This window comes from Pygocentrus nattereri, chromosome 28, assembly GCF_015220715.1.
Source record: "Pygocentrus nattereri isolate fPygNat1 chromosome 28, fPygNat1.pri, whole genome shotgun sequence".
NCBI classification, from domain to species: domain Eukaryota; kingdom Metazoa; phylum Chordata; class Actinopteri; order Characiformes; family Serrasalmidae; genus Pygocentrus; species Pygocentrus nattereri.
In genome coordinates this window covers 4,009,796-4,024,121 of record NC_051238.1, presented here as the reverse complement: position 1 = coordinate 4,024,121, position 14,326 = coordinate 4,009,796, and the positions used below count along the sequence as shown (strand labels likewise).

Here is a 14,326-nt window from a genome sequence, read left to right as displayed (position 1 = left end):
AGCATATGTTGCTCCAAAAACTGTATGTACCTTTCAGCATTAATGGGGCCTTCACAGATGTGCAAGTTACCCCTGCCATGGGCACTAACACCATCAGAGATGCAGGCTTTTGAACTTTGCGCTGATAACAATCCGGACAGTCCTTTTCCTCTTTGGCCCGGAGGACACAACGTCCAAGATTTCCAAAAACAATTTGAAATATGACCACAGATTGAGATTGTTTGCGTTGTTAAGATTGTTGAGGTTGTTGACATTGTTGGGGCTGTTGAGATAGTTGATGTTTTTAGAGTTGTTAAGATTGTTAGGGTTGTTGAGATTGTTGCCATTGTTGAGATTGTTGGGGTTGTTAAGATTGTTGGGGTTGTTGAGATTGTTGGGGTTGTTAAGATTGTTGGGGTTGTTGAGATTGTTGGGGTTGTTAAGATTGTTGGGGTTGTTGAGATTGTTGCCATTGTTGAGATTGTTGGGGTTGTTAAGATTGTTGGGGTTGTTGAGATTGTTGGGGTTGTTGAGATTGTTGCCATTGTTGAGATTGTTGGGGTTGTTAAGATTGTTGGGGTTGTTGAGATTGTTGGGGTTGTTAAGATTGTTGGGGTTGTTGAGATTGTTGGGGTTGTTAAGATTGTTGGGGTTGTTGAGATTGTTGCCATTGTTGAGATTGTTGGGGTTGTTAAGATTGTTGGGGTTGTTGAGATTGTTGGGGTTGTTGAGATTGTTGCCATTGTTGAGATTGTTGGGTTTTTAAGATTGTTGGGGTTGTTGAGATTGTTGGGGTTGTTGAGATTGTTAGGGTTGTTAAGATTGTTGGGGTTGTTGAGATTGTTGCCATTGTTGAGATTGTTGGGGTTGTTAAGATTGTTGGGGTTGTTGAGATTGTTGGGGTTGTTAAGATTGTTGGGGTTGTTAAGATTGTTGGGGTTGTTGAGATTGTTGCCATTGTTGAGATTGTTGGGGTTGTTAAGATTGTTGGGGTTGTTGAGATTGTTGGGGTTGTTAAGATTGTTGGGGTTGTTGAGATTGTTGGGGTTGTTAAGATTGTTGGGGTTGTTGAGATTGTTGCCATTGTTGAGATTGTTGGGGTTGTTAAGATTGTTGGGGTTGTTAAGATTGTTGAGGTTGTCAAGATTGTTGCCATTGTTGAGATTGTTGAGGTTGTTGAGATTGTTGGGGTTGTTAAGATTGTTGGGGTTGTTGAGATTGTTGGGGTTGTTGAGATTGTTGCCATTGTTAAGATTGTTGGGGTTGTTGAGATTGTTGCCATTGTTGAGATTGTTGAGGTTGTTAAGATTGTTGGGGTTGTTAAGATTGTTTCCATTGTTACGATTGTTGAGGTTGTTGAGATTGTTGAGGTTGTTGGGGTTGTTGAGATAGCTGGGGTTGTTTGGCTTGTTGGCATTGTTCAGATTGTTGGGGTTGTTGGAGTTTTTGAGCTTGTTTTGGATGTTGAGATTGTTCAGATTGTTGTTGAAACCGAATATGAATAATACATACTGGTGTATGATGTAGACAGCTGCAGCAGTTGGCTGGTAGTTGGGGGTTTGTAGCAGCCTATGAATCTATAAAGATCCTTTAGAAGTGTACAATAAGCATGCAATGTTGCAACTGAAATGAAAAAGGCATATCATTGCTGTTGAACAAAACCTTGTATCTCCATTTTTGACATTTTTCAGTTTTTAGCAAAATGGGAAAATGCCTGTTGCCCTATAGATTTTGTGTAAATTTCATGATGAATGGACCAAAAGAAACTCAGAGAGAGTCAAAAGAATGACTCAGAAAACATTCTGGTTCCATTGACTTACATTAAAAGTAAAGTAGGTTTTTCCTTCTCCTGTAAAGTTACTATTTTGGATATATGAGGTTTTCTTCCGAAGGCAGCGATATAATGATTTAGTATAAACTAAAAGGATTTGTGTTGGTAGCAAAATAGTTTGGATTGCATGAGTTCATGTAATGCACTTAATCTAAACACAGCCACTGGGAATCAGGAATAGTTTTGCGTGCCAAGACAACAAAAAAATACTTCCTTTCATAATGAGCCCTACACTACAGGTCATTCCCCTTATGTGCACAGATACGGCTCCTCATTTGTGGCCTGTTCAGTTCTGCCTCACGGAGCCGACCTTTCAGAGAATTAATTCTTCAAAATAAAATGATTTTCTGCCAAAGCTAAAAACAAGCCAATATGTCAGAGGTTTTGAAAGAACGCCAAAATATTCAAGTTTTTCTTGTTTTGTTTACTTTTATTATTTTTTTTTACTGAACAACAGCAAGAAATGCCAGAATATGAGCCTATAGTGGGTAAGTATACAAGCGTCCATTACTGAGGCTTTGAAGTGCAGCCAAAGCTGAACAGATCGGAGGAGCTTTAATCTGCCTCTGCACTGCCCCCGGCTCACACGCACTGTTCAAGCTGAAACGTATGCATATACAGGACTGTGAAAAGTCAGAAACACTTCGCTTTTTAATTTACCTACATTTATTTTATTTGGGAAATTTTGGTTTTCCATGCGCACACAGCATCTATCCATAGAAAAGAGTTGACCAGTAGAACAAGATGCTCGGAGGCAGCCACGCATGAGATTAAGGCCACTATACCCAGTGTCAAGCGTGAGTTAGTGGGGTATAAAGCCCCCCAGCTCTGGACTGTGGAGCAGTAGAACTGCATTCTATAGAGTGATGGAGCTCTTTTGGGTTGAGCTGGAGATCCAGAACTGACCATCCAACATCAGCACCTGACCTCACTAATGCTCAATCAAATCCTCACAGTAATGTTCCAACATCTAGTTGGACCCTAGTTCTACAATTACAGACTGTAATCCACCATGTCCGATCCACTTGTACCAGCACAACACACACTAACACACCACCACCACGTCAGTGTTACTGCAGTGCTGAGAATGATCCACCACCCAAATAGTACCTGCTCTGTGAGGGTCCATGGGGGTCCTGACCACTGAAGAACAGGGTAACAGAGTATCAGAGAAACAGATGGACTACAGTCTGTAACTGTAGAACTACAGAGTGCAGCTATACAGTAAGTGGAGCTGAAGGAGTTCACCTCCTTGTTTTTGTGTCTGCTTGACATACTTTATAAAACAAGGCCACACGTTTTTGATATGCTCATTTCAGTAAATGAACAGTCTATTAAAGTAAGGATGTGTGTTCACCTGCACAACACGGCATCTGGTAAGAAGGGGCACCCAAACCTCTGCACTCGACTGGGTATGTGAGTCTGGGTGAACATCCCCGATGCTGTGTTTGATACATGCTGGGTATCAGAGTGGAAGTGTGCGCAGTGTAGCAGGACGTGGGGTCGAATGTGTCCTCTGGCAAAGTCTTTGTGCAGCTGCACTGCTTACCGATTCCAATCAGAGAGAAAAGCTCTGTGGGGCAAAAATATGTTAGTGAGCGTTAGGCCAGCCTCCAACACTCTGCACTAGGATCTGAAGGAGAGCCTGTCTACAGACCCCCCCACACGCCGGAGCCTGCACTTCGTTATGCGCAGGAACAAACCAACAGCCATCTAAACGACGTCTAAACAACATCTGCTGTGTAGGTGAACTAAAAAAGGCTCCGCATTTTTGTGTGTTCTTTTTCTGAATATTATAAGGCCTAGGCCTACACATGCTGAACTTTTATCATATTAATGTTCTCCAGGGTATATTTTGGTTTGTTCATCTGAATTTCCGTGACCAAATCGTGTTATTTTCTAAAAGCAATGTTTCCAGAGCAGATCACTGAAGAGACGCCGTCTGTTTATAGTTTAGAGCCCAGATTTGGGGAAAAACGGGTCGACTTTCAGTAGAAAAACAAAGTTCAGCTTCTTTTATTATAAGGGTTTAAAATGACATCACCGTCTATTAGACTGGAGAGAAGAGCTACAGCCTCACACGACGCCCAGCTTCTGAATGGAGCTTATGGAATATGAACGTTATGAAGAACATGACCGAGTGCGCTATGGAACTACCGGTGGTCCCAAGTAGTTTAAGTGGCTCCAATACAGGCTTTGCATTAAAATGTGACATTCATGCAGCTCAGGTTTATTATTATTAGCCTGGAGATTAAAGAGTACAGTTTTGTGCAAAACTCTGACACTTTATTTGCTTAATTTGCCACCAAAGCAGCCATTAAAGTAAAAGTCATTCATATTCTGTATATATTAGGACAAAAAAGCAGAAAACATATATAATCACACAGAAGCCTCAACAATTACATATAACGTCAATTTCTTCAGTATTTCATGTGCTACTCTTTCCATTTATTCCAGAATCTGCAGACACACCTCCAAAGTTCAGTCTTAGAAGCTGGTCAGTCTTTTCTGAAGTAACCAAACCCGTTCAGTGGTGTTGAGGTCTTAAAGGCAGTAACAGAAATAGTCTGATTAATTGTAAGAAGTAAACGGTAAAATAAGTAAAAATGAATTATGACTGTTTTTGTTACATAAAACCACATGAATGTCATAAATGGATTTCAAAGAGTTAAAAATAAAACGCATCAAAGTGTTAGATATTGATACTTTTGCACAGTCTAATATGTTTTAAACCATTCTTACTGGACTTAAAGGGCTTTTGGGACTTGACTGGCTTACACGTAGTTCCAAACGTCTTTGTAGCCTCCTGGCCCTCCAGTGTTTCTTCTGAAATGAAGGGTGTTAATCGTGAGTTTGCTACAGTAACAGCCTCCACTCTTCTGGGAAGGCTTTACACTAAATGTTGGAACATTGCTGTGAGGATTTGGTTGAGCATTAGTGAGGTCAGGTTTATATGAATTACGGCTGTTTTTGGTACATAAAACCACACAAATGTCATAAATGGACTTCAAAGAGGAAAAAATAAAGTGCAACAAAATGTATGTTAAAAGCTCCAGCTGCGCTGCCGTGTCTGATCCATTCAGACGAGCACAACACACACTAACATCTGGCAGACACTCTTATCCAGAGCAACTTACAATTTGATCATTTTACACAGGGAGGCCAAGGTGGTGTTAGGAGTCTTGCCCAAGGACCCTTATTGGTATAGTGTAGGGTGTTTGAACCCCAGTCTACAGCATAGAAGGTAAAGCATTACACACTATCCAACCACCACACCTGTGTTACTGCAGTGCTGAGAGTGATCCGCCACCCAAATAGTACCTACTCTGTGAGGGTCCATGGGGGTCCTGACCACCAAGTGCAGCTATACAGTAAGTGGAGCTGATCAAATGGACAGTGAGTGCAGAAACAAGGAGGTGGTCAGAATGTTATGCCTGATCGGTGTATGTCATATATTTAAAACACACATATTGCCATATATCAGATTTCTGTGTGGGCATCCATCTGTCTACAAACAAGATGCGTGTTTACACCAGAATAAATAAAGGAATTAGAGTGATACAAAGAGTGTCCGTAACATATTACACTCTCCACGGATGCAAAAGTTGCTAAACGGAATAAATGAGGTGTTTTGTTTGAAAGAAATTCATATTTTTAATTAAATCCTTTTCCCACTTTCTCTTCCATCACTGACGCCCAGCAGCGCCTCTGTGCCGTGCGGCAGAGCGCATGTGTGCGCATGCGCGGTCTCGTATCCAGGGGCGATCGCACAGGGCGCAGTTTGGGAGAGAGCAGGTAAACACGCTGATTTATGTCATTTCTAGCGTATTTGCCGTGTTTAAACACGTTGCTTTCGCATGTGGGACATACGAAGACATGCTCCGTTGTGATAACGACCAAAAGTGGAGTCTCCGTGGCTTGTTTTGTGTGTAAATCGTGCCGCTCGGTGTTAAAAAGGCATAAAAAAGCGGTTAAAATCTCAGTTGCTGGATGAAGTCGTAACTAGCTAGCTTTGAGCTAACGACCAAAACTCAGCGTTTGTGGGGTGTTTAGGTTTTGTTCTGTGTTTTTTGCCCCCCATTGTCAAATGATTGATTTGGCAAAAACGGTACGAAGCTGAAGTCTGCCAGCTTCTTGTTCGAATTTTTCCGTTCCACCTTAAATGGTGAAGCGCCAGTGTAACGGCTGCTCCATTTAAGGTGGAACGGGAAAATTGGAACTAGAGCCTGGCGAATAGGCAGCCGAAGTCTTTCGTTCGTCCTGTTTGTGTTTGTTCGCGGTTCGTTTGTTCATTCTTCGTTTCATTCTGGTCTCTAGTGCTGAATGGCGAAATCTGGAAGCTTAAATGTGAATTTTCTGTCCTCTCCAGGTTTGACAGCGTAAAACACAGCTGCAGGAATCATGGGAGCCGGTAGGTACTAATATAATGACCTAAAGAAATGAGTGTGTAGTTAAAAAGATAGTTATTCAAGGGTTCTTTAGTAAAACGAATGGCTTATTTGGAACCATGAGTTCTATATAGAACCATTTCATGCTTAAATGGTTCTGTGCATGGTGAAAAGGTTCTTCAGATTGATGGAGAATGTGCTGTATATGGTTTTATATATGGAAACCTTTGTGGTTCTATGTGGGCCAAAATGGGTGCTTCTTTTATGACAGAACCTTTTTTCTATATAGAACCATTGTTTTTACTGAAGAACTCTTGAAAAACCGTCTTTTTAAGAGTGCAAGTTTAGTCTGTTTGTAATGGAATCGGAGTGTCTGTAACTCCAGCTGATGGTTAGTCATGCTGTTGAGTCAAGGGTCAGCAGTTGGGCTAAAATATAATATTAGGACACTCAAACGGAATCCTTAAGAAGTCATATCAAGTCTTATGTTATTATTTCTTTAAAATAAGGGTCATAAAATGTTTAAAAGGTCATTATCAGATTTATTTAATTCCAAGATGATGCCTCTGTGAAAACGGTCATTGTCTGTATTAAACCAGTTGTGAGTAATCCACCAAGCATCTGTCCATGTGATTTTCTGTAAAATACACATGAATGTATGCTGTATTTGACTTGTGTGCATTTTTCTGCATTGGAAATGGTATTTTTCTTTTATTATTTAACTTAAAAAGGCATTAAAAGGCTTTGATTATCGATTCAAAGGTTGTGCAACATGATATGTATCATAATATCTAATTAATAAGTGAATACATCCCCAGCAGTGCCTTATTAATGCTACCTACTATACTAAATACAGTAAACAGGACTGATAAACAGTAATGATTTCTCATGCAGTTCACCATTGTTGAAGTACAGATGGTGTCTGTGATGCGCTCAGAAAAGCATATTGCGACATAACTAATCGCAATAATGATCATAATGATAATCTGACTGTAGACTAAGAAATTCAGCAATATTGTTAATAGATGAAGATCTTTGTAATTGCAGCCCGTCTGAAGTGTAATCTGTGTCTAACCAGCAATTCCTGGCACGTCTTGAGTTACAGTTTGGGCCCTGTATTGTGCGAGTGACACTCAGGGCAGAGGAACAGTGGACCACTCTGTCTTTCTGTCCTTAAACACAGACTGGCCCCGACGCCTCTATTTTACCAAGAAAGGCCGGTCCGTTTCAAAGGACCTTTTGTGCCGTATAGGAATTCGCGTTGCAGGCATGTGTCTGTTTCTGCCCTTTGCGGCCATTAAAGCCTCTAAATGTGTGTTTTGGGCACATTTTTGTATATAAGAGGTGGACAAAGATGCTGTTTGTGGAGGGCCAAAAAAGAAAGACAAGATACACCCAAATATGGTAGGCAAGTTTCAAAAAGTACTGTTGGAATGTGTATTAAGAACAATGTTCTCTTACTCAAATATACAGATATAAAGTTATATATTATTGTTGTCATATATTAAAAAAACTCATATCTCCAAAATGAAAACTTTACAGGAGAAGGAAAAAACCTTATTTACTTTTAATGTAAGTCAAAGGATCCAGACTTTTATCGAAGTGGAGAACGCAGAACGCTTTCTGCTCAGGGGTCGCATCTCCTCGCAGACTGAAGGGGGAGCCGTCTTCCACTGACAGTCAGAAACTCTGTGACCCCCTCTTTCATTTGGATTGTGATTGGTTCCTCGGCGCCTCACGGTTGTAAAAATATGGCACTTTGAAATTGGATTAATCTTTTTGACTCACCCTGTATTTTGACAGTTGATTGGCTGCTCTGAATTTTAAAAAGGGCTAAACATTCAAAAATGTACTTAGACTGAATAATAACAGATGAAAGCCTTTCAGAAGTGTCTGAATACATTATTGGAAAGTGAATAGGTTGTGAAACCTTTGAAAATTTGCATATGAACAAGTGTATCCACAAGGCCCTGTTTTTTATGCTGCAAAAAAGTGACGTTATTTTAAATCTAGTCGATTTATGAATGTTTAGCTTATTTCTGGCCTTTTTTTTATTTTTATTTTTTTGATTTTAGTAAATAATATTATCTCACTCTATTGGCAGATAATATTGCTTGTTTCATGTTTTTTTTGGTTTGTAGAAGCAGATTATCTGCAAATGTTGATAGGAATTGACTTACTAAAATCATGTAACAAGTAAAAATGTCTAGAAATATATTAAATAATCTTGATATAAGCTTAAAAATCTCAAATTGGGAAATATTAGATATATTGACGATCTAAGATCATTTTGATTGACGATACTGTTTTTTCCACTGTACTGTACGAGAGTCAAGTATGAGAATTTAAAACGTGTATTACCATCACACAAATAGCCAAAGGTGCATTTTAAACGTTTTTATAGAGTTTATTCGAGTAATCGTGACAACCCTAGCTGTGCGGCGTGCTGTAAAATCCTACCTAAAAACTTATGTTTTCTGGTGCTTTGTCTTTCCGCAGTATTCCTGCCAGCGGACACGGCCCACGCTGTGCTGAGGAGGCTCCCAAGAGCGAACTTCTTTCTGGAGGAGATGAAGCAGGGCAACATCCAGAGGGAATGCCGGGAGGAGGTGTGCAACTACGAGGAGGCCAGGGAGGCCTTTGAAAACGATGAGAAAACGGTGAGGGCAAGTCGCTGCGCGCTCAGACACTCATGCGTACATTAAAACTTCCTCTCTCAGTTTCTCTCACTCTTTCTCACTGTCACGCTGCGTCTCTCTCTCTCTTTCTCTCCCTCTCTCCTGTTGCATGTGTTGCGCTGTGGAATTTCCTGCGAGCAGGACGTGCGTTATCAGGAGGAAGTGTAGCCGCCTCCCTCAGAGTGGCCCACAGAGACTCAATTGTGATACAAATTCATTTTAGGTTAAAGAGCGGCTCCCCGCTTCACCACTTGATCTTGAACCTTGTTTAGTTTGGCCGACAGGAATACAGTTAATGTTCCTCTGGAGAGAAATTGCTCGCTTAATGAAAATGAATTAAAAAAGAAGCTGTTTTGATGGTTAAATACTTGGTTTATTACATTCTTAAGGCTTATTATATTGTAACTACAAGTAAAACAATGCAGGCTGAGTTATGTTTACCTTAGAGGAGTGAGGAATAGAAGCCTGGATTTCTCCTGACCGTTTAAGGGGTCTCTAAAAAGGACTCACAAAAGAACTCCATTCCTGTCACGTTACAGCCTTTTCACGCCAAGCAAGATTGATTCATATGATTTACTCTTACATTAGTAAATTACTTAAAAAGCTTGTGTATAAGGCTGGGTAATATGACCGTATTTATCATTATCACACTTTTCTTAGTTTAAGAGCACTGACCAAATGCATGATTCATTACAATGAGAGAAGAATTAGGCCTGTTTAATTGGACTCAGGGTAGCACAGTTGGTGAAATGAATACAAATGATGTACTTGTAGTTCTCAAGCTTCAGAAGAACTTAATATCGTGACCGATCACATATTGTTTAAGCTATTAAATTAATTTTGCCAGTTTGCTCACCTTTTCTTGTTTCACTGATAATATACAGCAAATCTGATTGTTCTGATGGCAAAAATGCGTCATTCTTTTATTTTATATTTATTTTATTGGCAGTCAACTTTAGCAGGCAACATAAACTCTCTTAAACAGTCACGAGTACCTCTGGTGTTGGCATGGCAACAACCAAGATGATGGATCGGCTGTGTCCCACTTCAAAAGCATTCATTTGTCCTCTATTTCATTACATGTACTTCAAAATCAGCTCAAGTTGAGGTGGAGAAATTTCTGCTCCAGAAGGTGGAATATTTAGATTCTCTTTGCCTTTTTTTGCCAGCATTTACCCTTTTTTGTAAGGAGTGAAATTTGTTTTGCCACTTGGACATTCTGCCTATTTCTTTAATATGGAATTACAAAAATAAGCATTTTTTCACTTTGCTCTTGGTGCCTAACCAACTTTACATTGAGCGTGCGCAGAGCTAACCAAAACAGTGACGTCTTTCCTGTGCTTTACTGGAATGGTCATTTAAGACTTATTTCTTACGATTCAGGAAACAATACCCTTCTTCCCCATGACCACCATTGTAAACAAGTCAGATTAATTACTGAGTTACTCTTTAAGCTCCACAAGGACTGAGTCCTTCCTTTCTGTGGTGTTCGTGCTCAGCAAAATGAAATATGAGATTACGTGTGAGAATGTTGGAGCTGTTGTTTAAGGCCTTTAGGGTCACATACAGGATAGAGGGAAAATCTAATATTACACGACACAATTGTGCAAGAGGTGTAAAATTACATGCACAGTTACATGGCTGAGAACACAGACGTGTATTGTCTAATTGTACTTGGTAGCATGCCAGGGACGTATTACACGGCTTTATGTTCAAATGTTTTGTACACAAGTTGTATTTATTCATTTTTCTTAACGTCTCTAGCGTGCAAGGACTTGATTAGAACATGGTTAGGTGTGGCAACCCAGTACTTTTTTAAAGTGCCTGTATTTAGTAATGGGTGACTAACACTGTGCTTACTCAGTTTTTTACACAAGCTCATTACAGATGATGCACAATGTACACAGTACATACACAGTATCAGCAGACATTAGCTTAAATAAGATAAGCAGCAGACAGATGTTCAGATTTTACTGATATTTGACATAACTGATATAACCCCGCGACCCTGACGGAGAAGCGGCTTAGAAAATGGATGGATGGATGATATAATTGACGTATTTCTTGTTCTCCAAAAGAGTAGGTTGGTGTTGTGTAGTGGGTAACACTTCTGACCTCTGCGCTGTAGACTGGGGTTCAGTCCCCTGCCTGGGTAAGCACCCTACACCCAATAAGAGTCCTTGGGCAAGACTCCTAATATTGCCTTTGCCTACCTGTGTAAAAATGATCAAATTGTAAGTCGGACTGGATAAGAGCATCTCACAAATGCAGTAAATGTAAATTTCTTAGGTGACACTACTGAAACAAACTTGATGCTGTGATGCATTTAGACAGTAGTGTAATAGTAAACATTACCAGCACTTATTTTATGCAAAAAGGCCAAATTGTCGCCGCTTCAGTCTTGTAATCTGAGACCAGTCCATGTAGTCTCCTGATCTCTTTGTTCTGATTTGTTATTGGCTGCAGAGACGTTTCTGGGAGGAGTATCAGCGCGAGAGCAGCCCCAAACCCGGCGGATTGGACTCAATAGCGGGCGGAGTCAACTCCATCTACCTGATCCTCCCCTTGCTTCTGGTGGTTCTCCTCATTGCTGCCATTTCCATCACAGTTTGGAGGTGTCACTCACGGAAGCGGTCCCAGCGCAGCCCTGCTATTGGCCGGCCTCAGAGAGACCCCGCCCTCGCGGTGGTGGCTATGGACCGGTGGGGACGGGACTACCAGCCTGACCTCAGCCCCCATTCGGAAATCAGTGCACACAGTAGCCCCGCCTACCCGGGCGCTGACATCACCCCGGGGCGGGGCAGTGGTGGGGATTTGCCTCCCTCTTATGAGGAGGCTGTGGGTCATATGGACGTGTGTATTGAGGAGGAAGCTCCACCACAGTATGACGACATCATCAATAACCCTGCCAGCAGTGTTGTGATTGGCCAAGGGAAGTGAAGGGTACTCCACCACGTAATCTGCTAATGTACCCTAACTTTTAAGGTTTATTCCAATCCCATCACTGCTTCTGTTGTTTCTCTGCCTAGCCCGTCTTCCTTCTTACGCTCCTTACACTGGAGCCCGGCCAGCTGTCTCACTACTGATGCAGAGTTTTTGTGTCCGAGAAAACAAAACTGAGTCACTTCCCAAACAGTGACGTGACTCTGAACGCATCCTAACGTTTAACACGAGTCTAAATATGACCGCAGCAGAAAAAGGGAAGTGAGTGCAACGCCCACTGTTGCTCACTAAGAGAAAACAAACCTGGTAAAAGTGCTTATGCAGCCGATGTCACTGTCACGTCTCCCTGTTTGACAGCTGCAGGGTCAGAAATACCTCGAAATCGAGTGTTAACCTCAGCTCCCCAGCCAGGCCAGGCCCGGCCTAGAGCCTGGCTGCCCTCTGAGTCATACGAGCGGGTACTGAAGTGGAAGGGGTTTGTTTTCCTTTCCCTAGTTACATCTCCATGATGATTCAGCACTGTTAACCTACAACATTCCGCCTCATTAGATAGCGCAACACTAGCAATACTGACAAACACCAAACCTCTGTGGATCCAGTTACAAGTAGAGCACTACAGCACTTCCTATAACCTGATTCAGCTAACCCCATAATTAGGAAGCCCTACATGAAGTGAATCAGGCATGTGAGAGCAGAGCACACAGAAAACACTAGACTGCATAGCAGGGGTGCACCGATCATGAGGTTTTATAGCCGAGTCTGATTTCTTACAGCCTCATTGGCTGATTTTATTAACCTTTTAGTTGTTTTTTAACTTAAAGTTCACACATAATATAGTAGCACATTTCCAGTAGAGGTGGAAAAATATATTACGATACTTAAAGAAATTTCGTGAGATGTCCTGAGATTTTTTTTTTCTGTTTTCAAGAAGGAGCAAATAGAGCCAAACAAAAACTTGATGTACAGATGATTTTTATCCAGCATTTCACACAGTGGTGCATAAAAATCTATTTAATCTATCTAATCAATTTAAAAGAAACATGCAGTTGATCAGTGTTGTTTATTGCTCAGCCCTATTTTCCAGCACTTACTTTTAGCTAAAGTTGCAATATAAATAAGTTTATTTGCTTTTTAACGAGCCAAATTGGCATTTTAAATCCTTAATTCCTTAAATAACACGAATCAAATAAAAGTGCTACATTGATAATAGAGAGAAACTGGCTGCTTAGCATAGGGAGTCATTAGGCCTGTCACAAATTATTACATAATTATTTGAGCTGATTGCGATTCTTTAAGCTGACTGTTTGCCACAGTTGTTGATTTCATCATTTTCTACAGTCATATGCAAAAGTTTGGGCACCCCGGTCAAAAACATGTTGATTTTCTAAATATCCTCTACAGAGAACATTTTAATGGACAATTATTATTTGCTGAGTTTACCATATATATATATATATATATATATAACTGCTTTTATTTTCCTCCCTTGTGTTAAATTCACAGAGAAACGTCACATTTAAGGTTGTTCCCTGTAGACAATGTTTTGAGACATTTTCACTCAGAAAATCAACAAGACGTGATTCCCGAGGGGTGTTAAAACCTTTGCCTACGACTGTTGGTTTACACAACAAAGAGAAGTGGGTGAATCAGGTTGAGGCAAATTAATGTAAATAAATTGAGAAGTCAGGAATTTTAAAAAGCCACATGTTCTATAACTTGGTGCTTTAACGTCTTTAGATTAGTGAGTAATGTTTGATTGCTTTTAAGCTGTTGTTTCTAATTTTATCATTTTAGCATGTATTCTTATAGAACACACGTGATTTCTAAACAAGACATTTCTGTGGCTAAGCAAGGTTAAGTCAGTCAGCTAGTTTGGCCAGTTGAGGGTTGTACATTGATAGTTGTGTAAAATGAACAAAGAAGACAAATTGGTAATTGCAGTGATTTACACCAATCAGGCATAACACTATGACCACCTCCTTGTTTCTACCCTCATTGTCCACTTTATCAGCTCCACTTACTGTATAGCTGCACTCTGTAGTTCTACAGTTACAGACTGTAGTCCATCTGTTTCTCTGATACTCTGTTACCCTGTTCTTCAGTGGTCAGGACCCCCATGGACCCTCACAGAGCAGGTACTATTTGGGTGGTGGATCATTCTCAGCACTGCAGTAACACTGACGTGGTGGTGGTGGGTTAGTGTTAACGTAGAAACGAGGTGGTCAGAATTTTATGTGTGTATATAGCAATTTATTGTTACCTACAAATTTATGATGGTGACAGGCCTGTGTGTCATGCATATTTAATGCTGTGACAGTTCGGTATAATGCATCCCTGCTGTGCAGTCCTGCCCAGAACTGTAACGTGTTAAAGAGAGAGCTCAACCAAACATGCTAATGTAGCTTATGACGAATGGAAGCTATTCGCCACCAAATATGTCTTTGTCATGATGCTAATTGGTGCCTATATGTTTTCCTTCACTTTTAGCAACATCAGCATTTTCGATC

The 14,326-nt window shown here is 40.7% G+C and overlaps 1 protein-coding gene across 1 annotated transcript; it reads left to right on the top strand.

The window, feature by feature from the left end:
• The first annotated feature begins 5,547 nt into the window (after window positions 1-5,547).
• prrg1 (proline rich Gla (G-carboxyglutamic acid) 1) lies at window positions 5,548-13,891 on the top strand. Its single transcript, XM_017725459.2, has 4 exons — window positions 5,548-5,605; window positions 6,180-6,221; window positions 8,698-8,858; window positions 11,343-13,891. Exons 2-4 carry the CDS (start codon window positions 6,212-6,214, stop codon window positions 11,814-11,816), a joined length of 645 nt encoding a protein of 214 aa, XP_017580948.1. The 5' UTR covers window positions 5,548-5,605; window positions 6,180-6,211; the 3' UTR covers window positions 11,817-13,891.
• The last annotated feature ends 435 nt before the right edge of the window (window positions 13,892-14,326 follow it).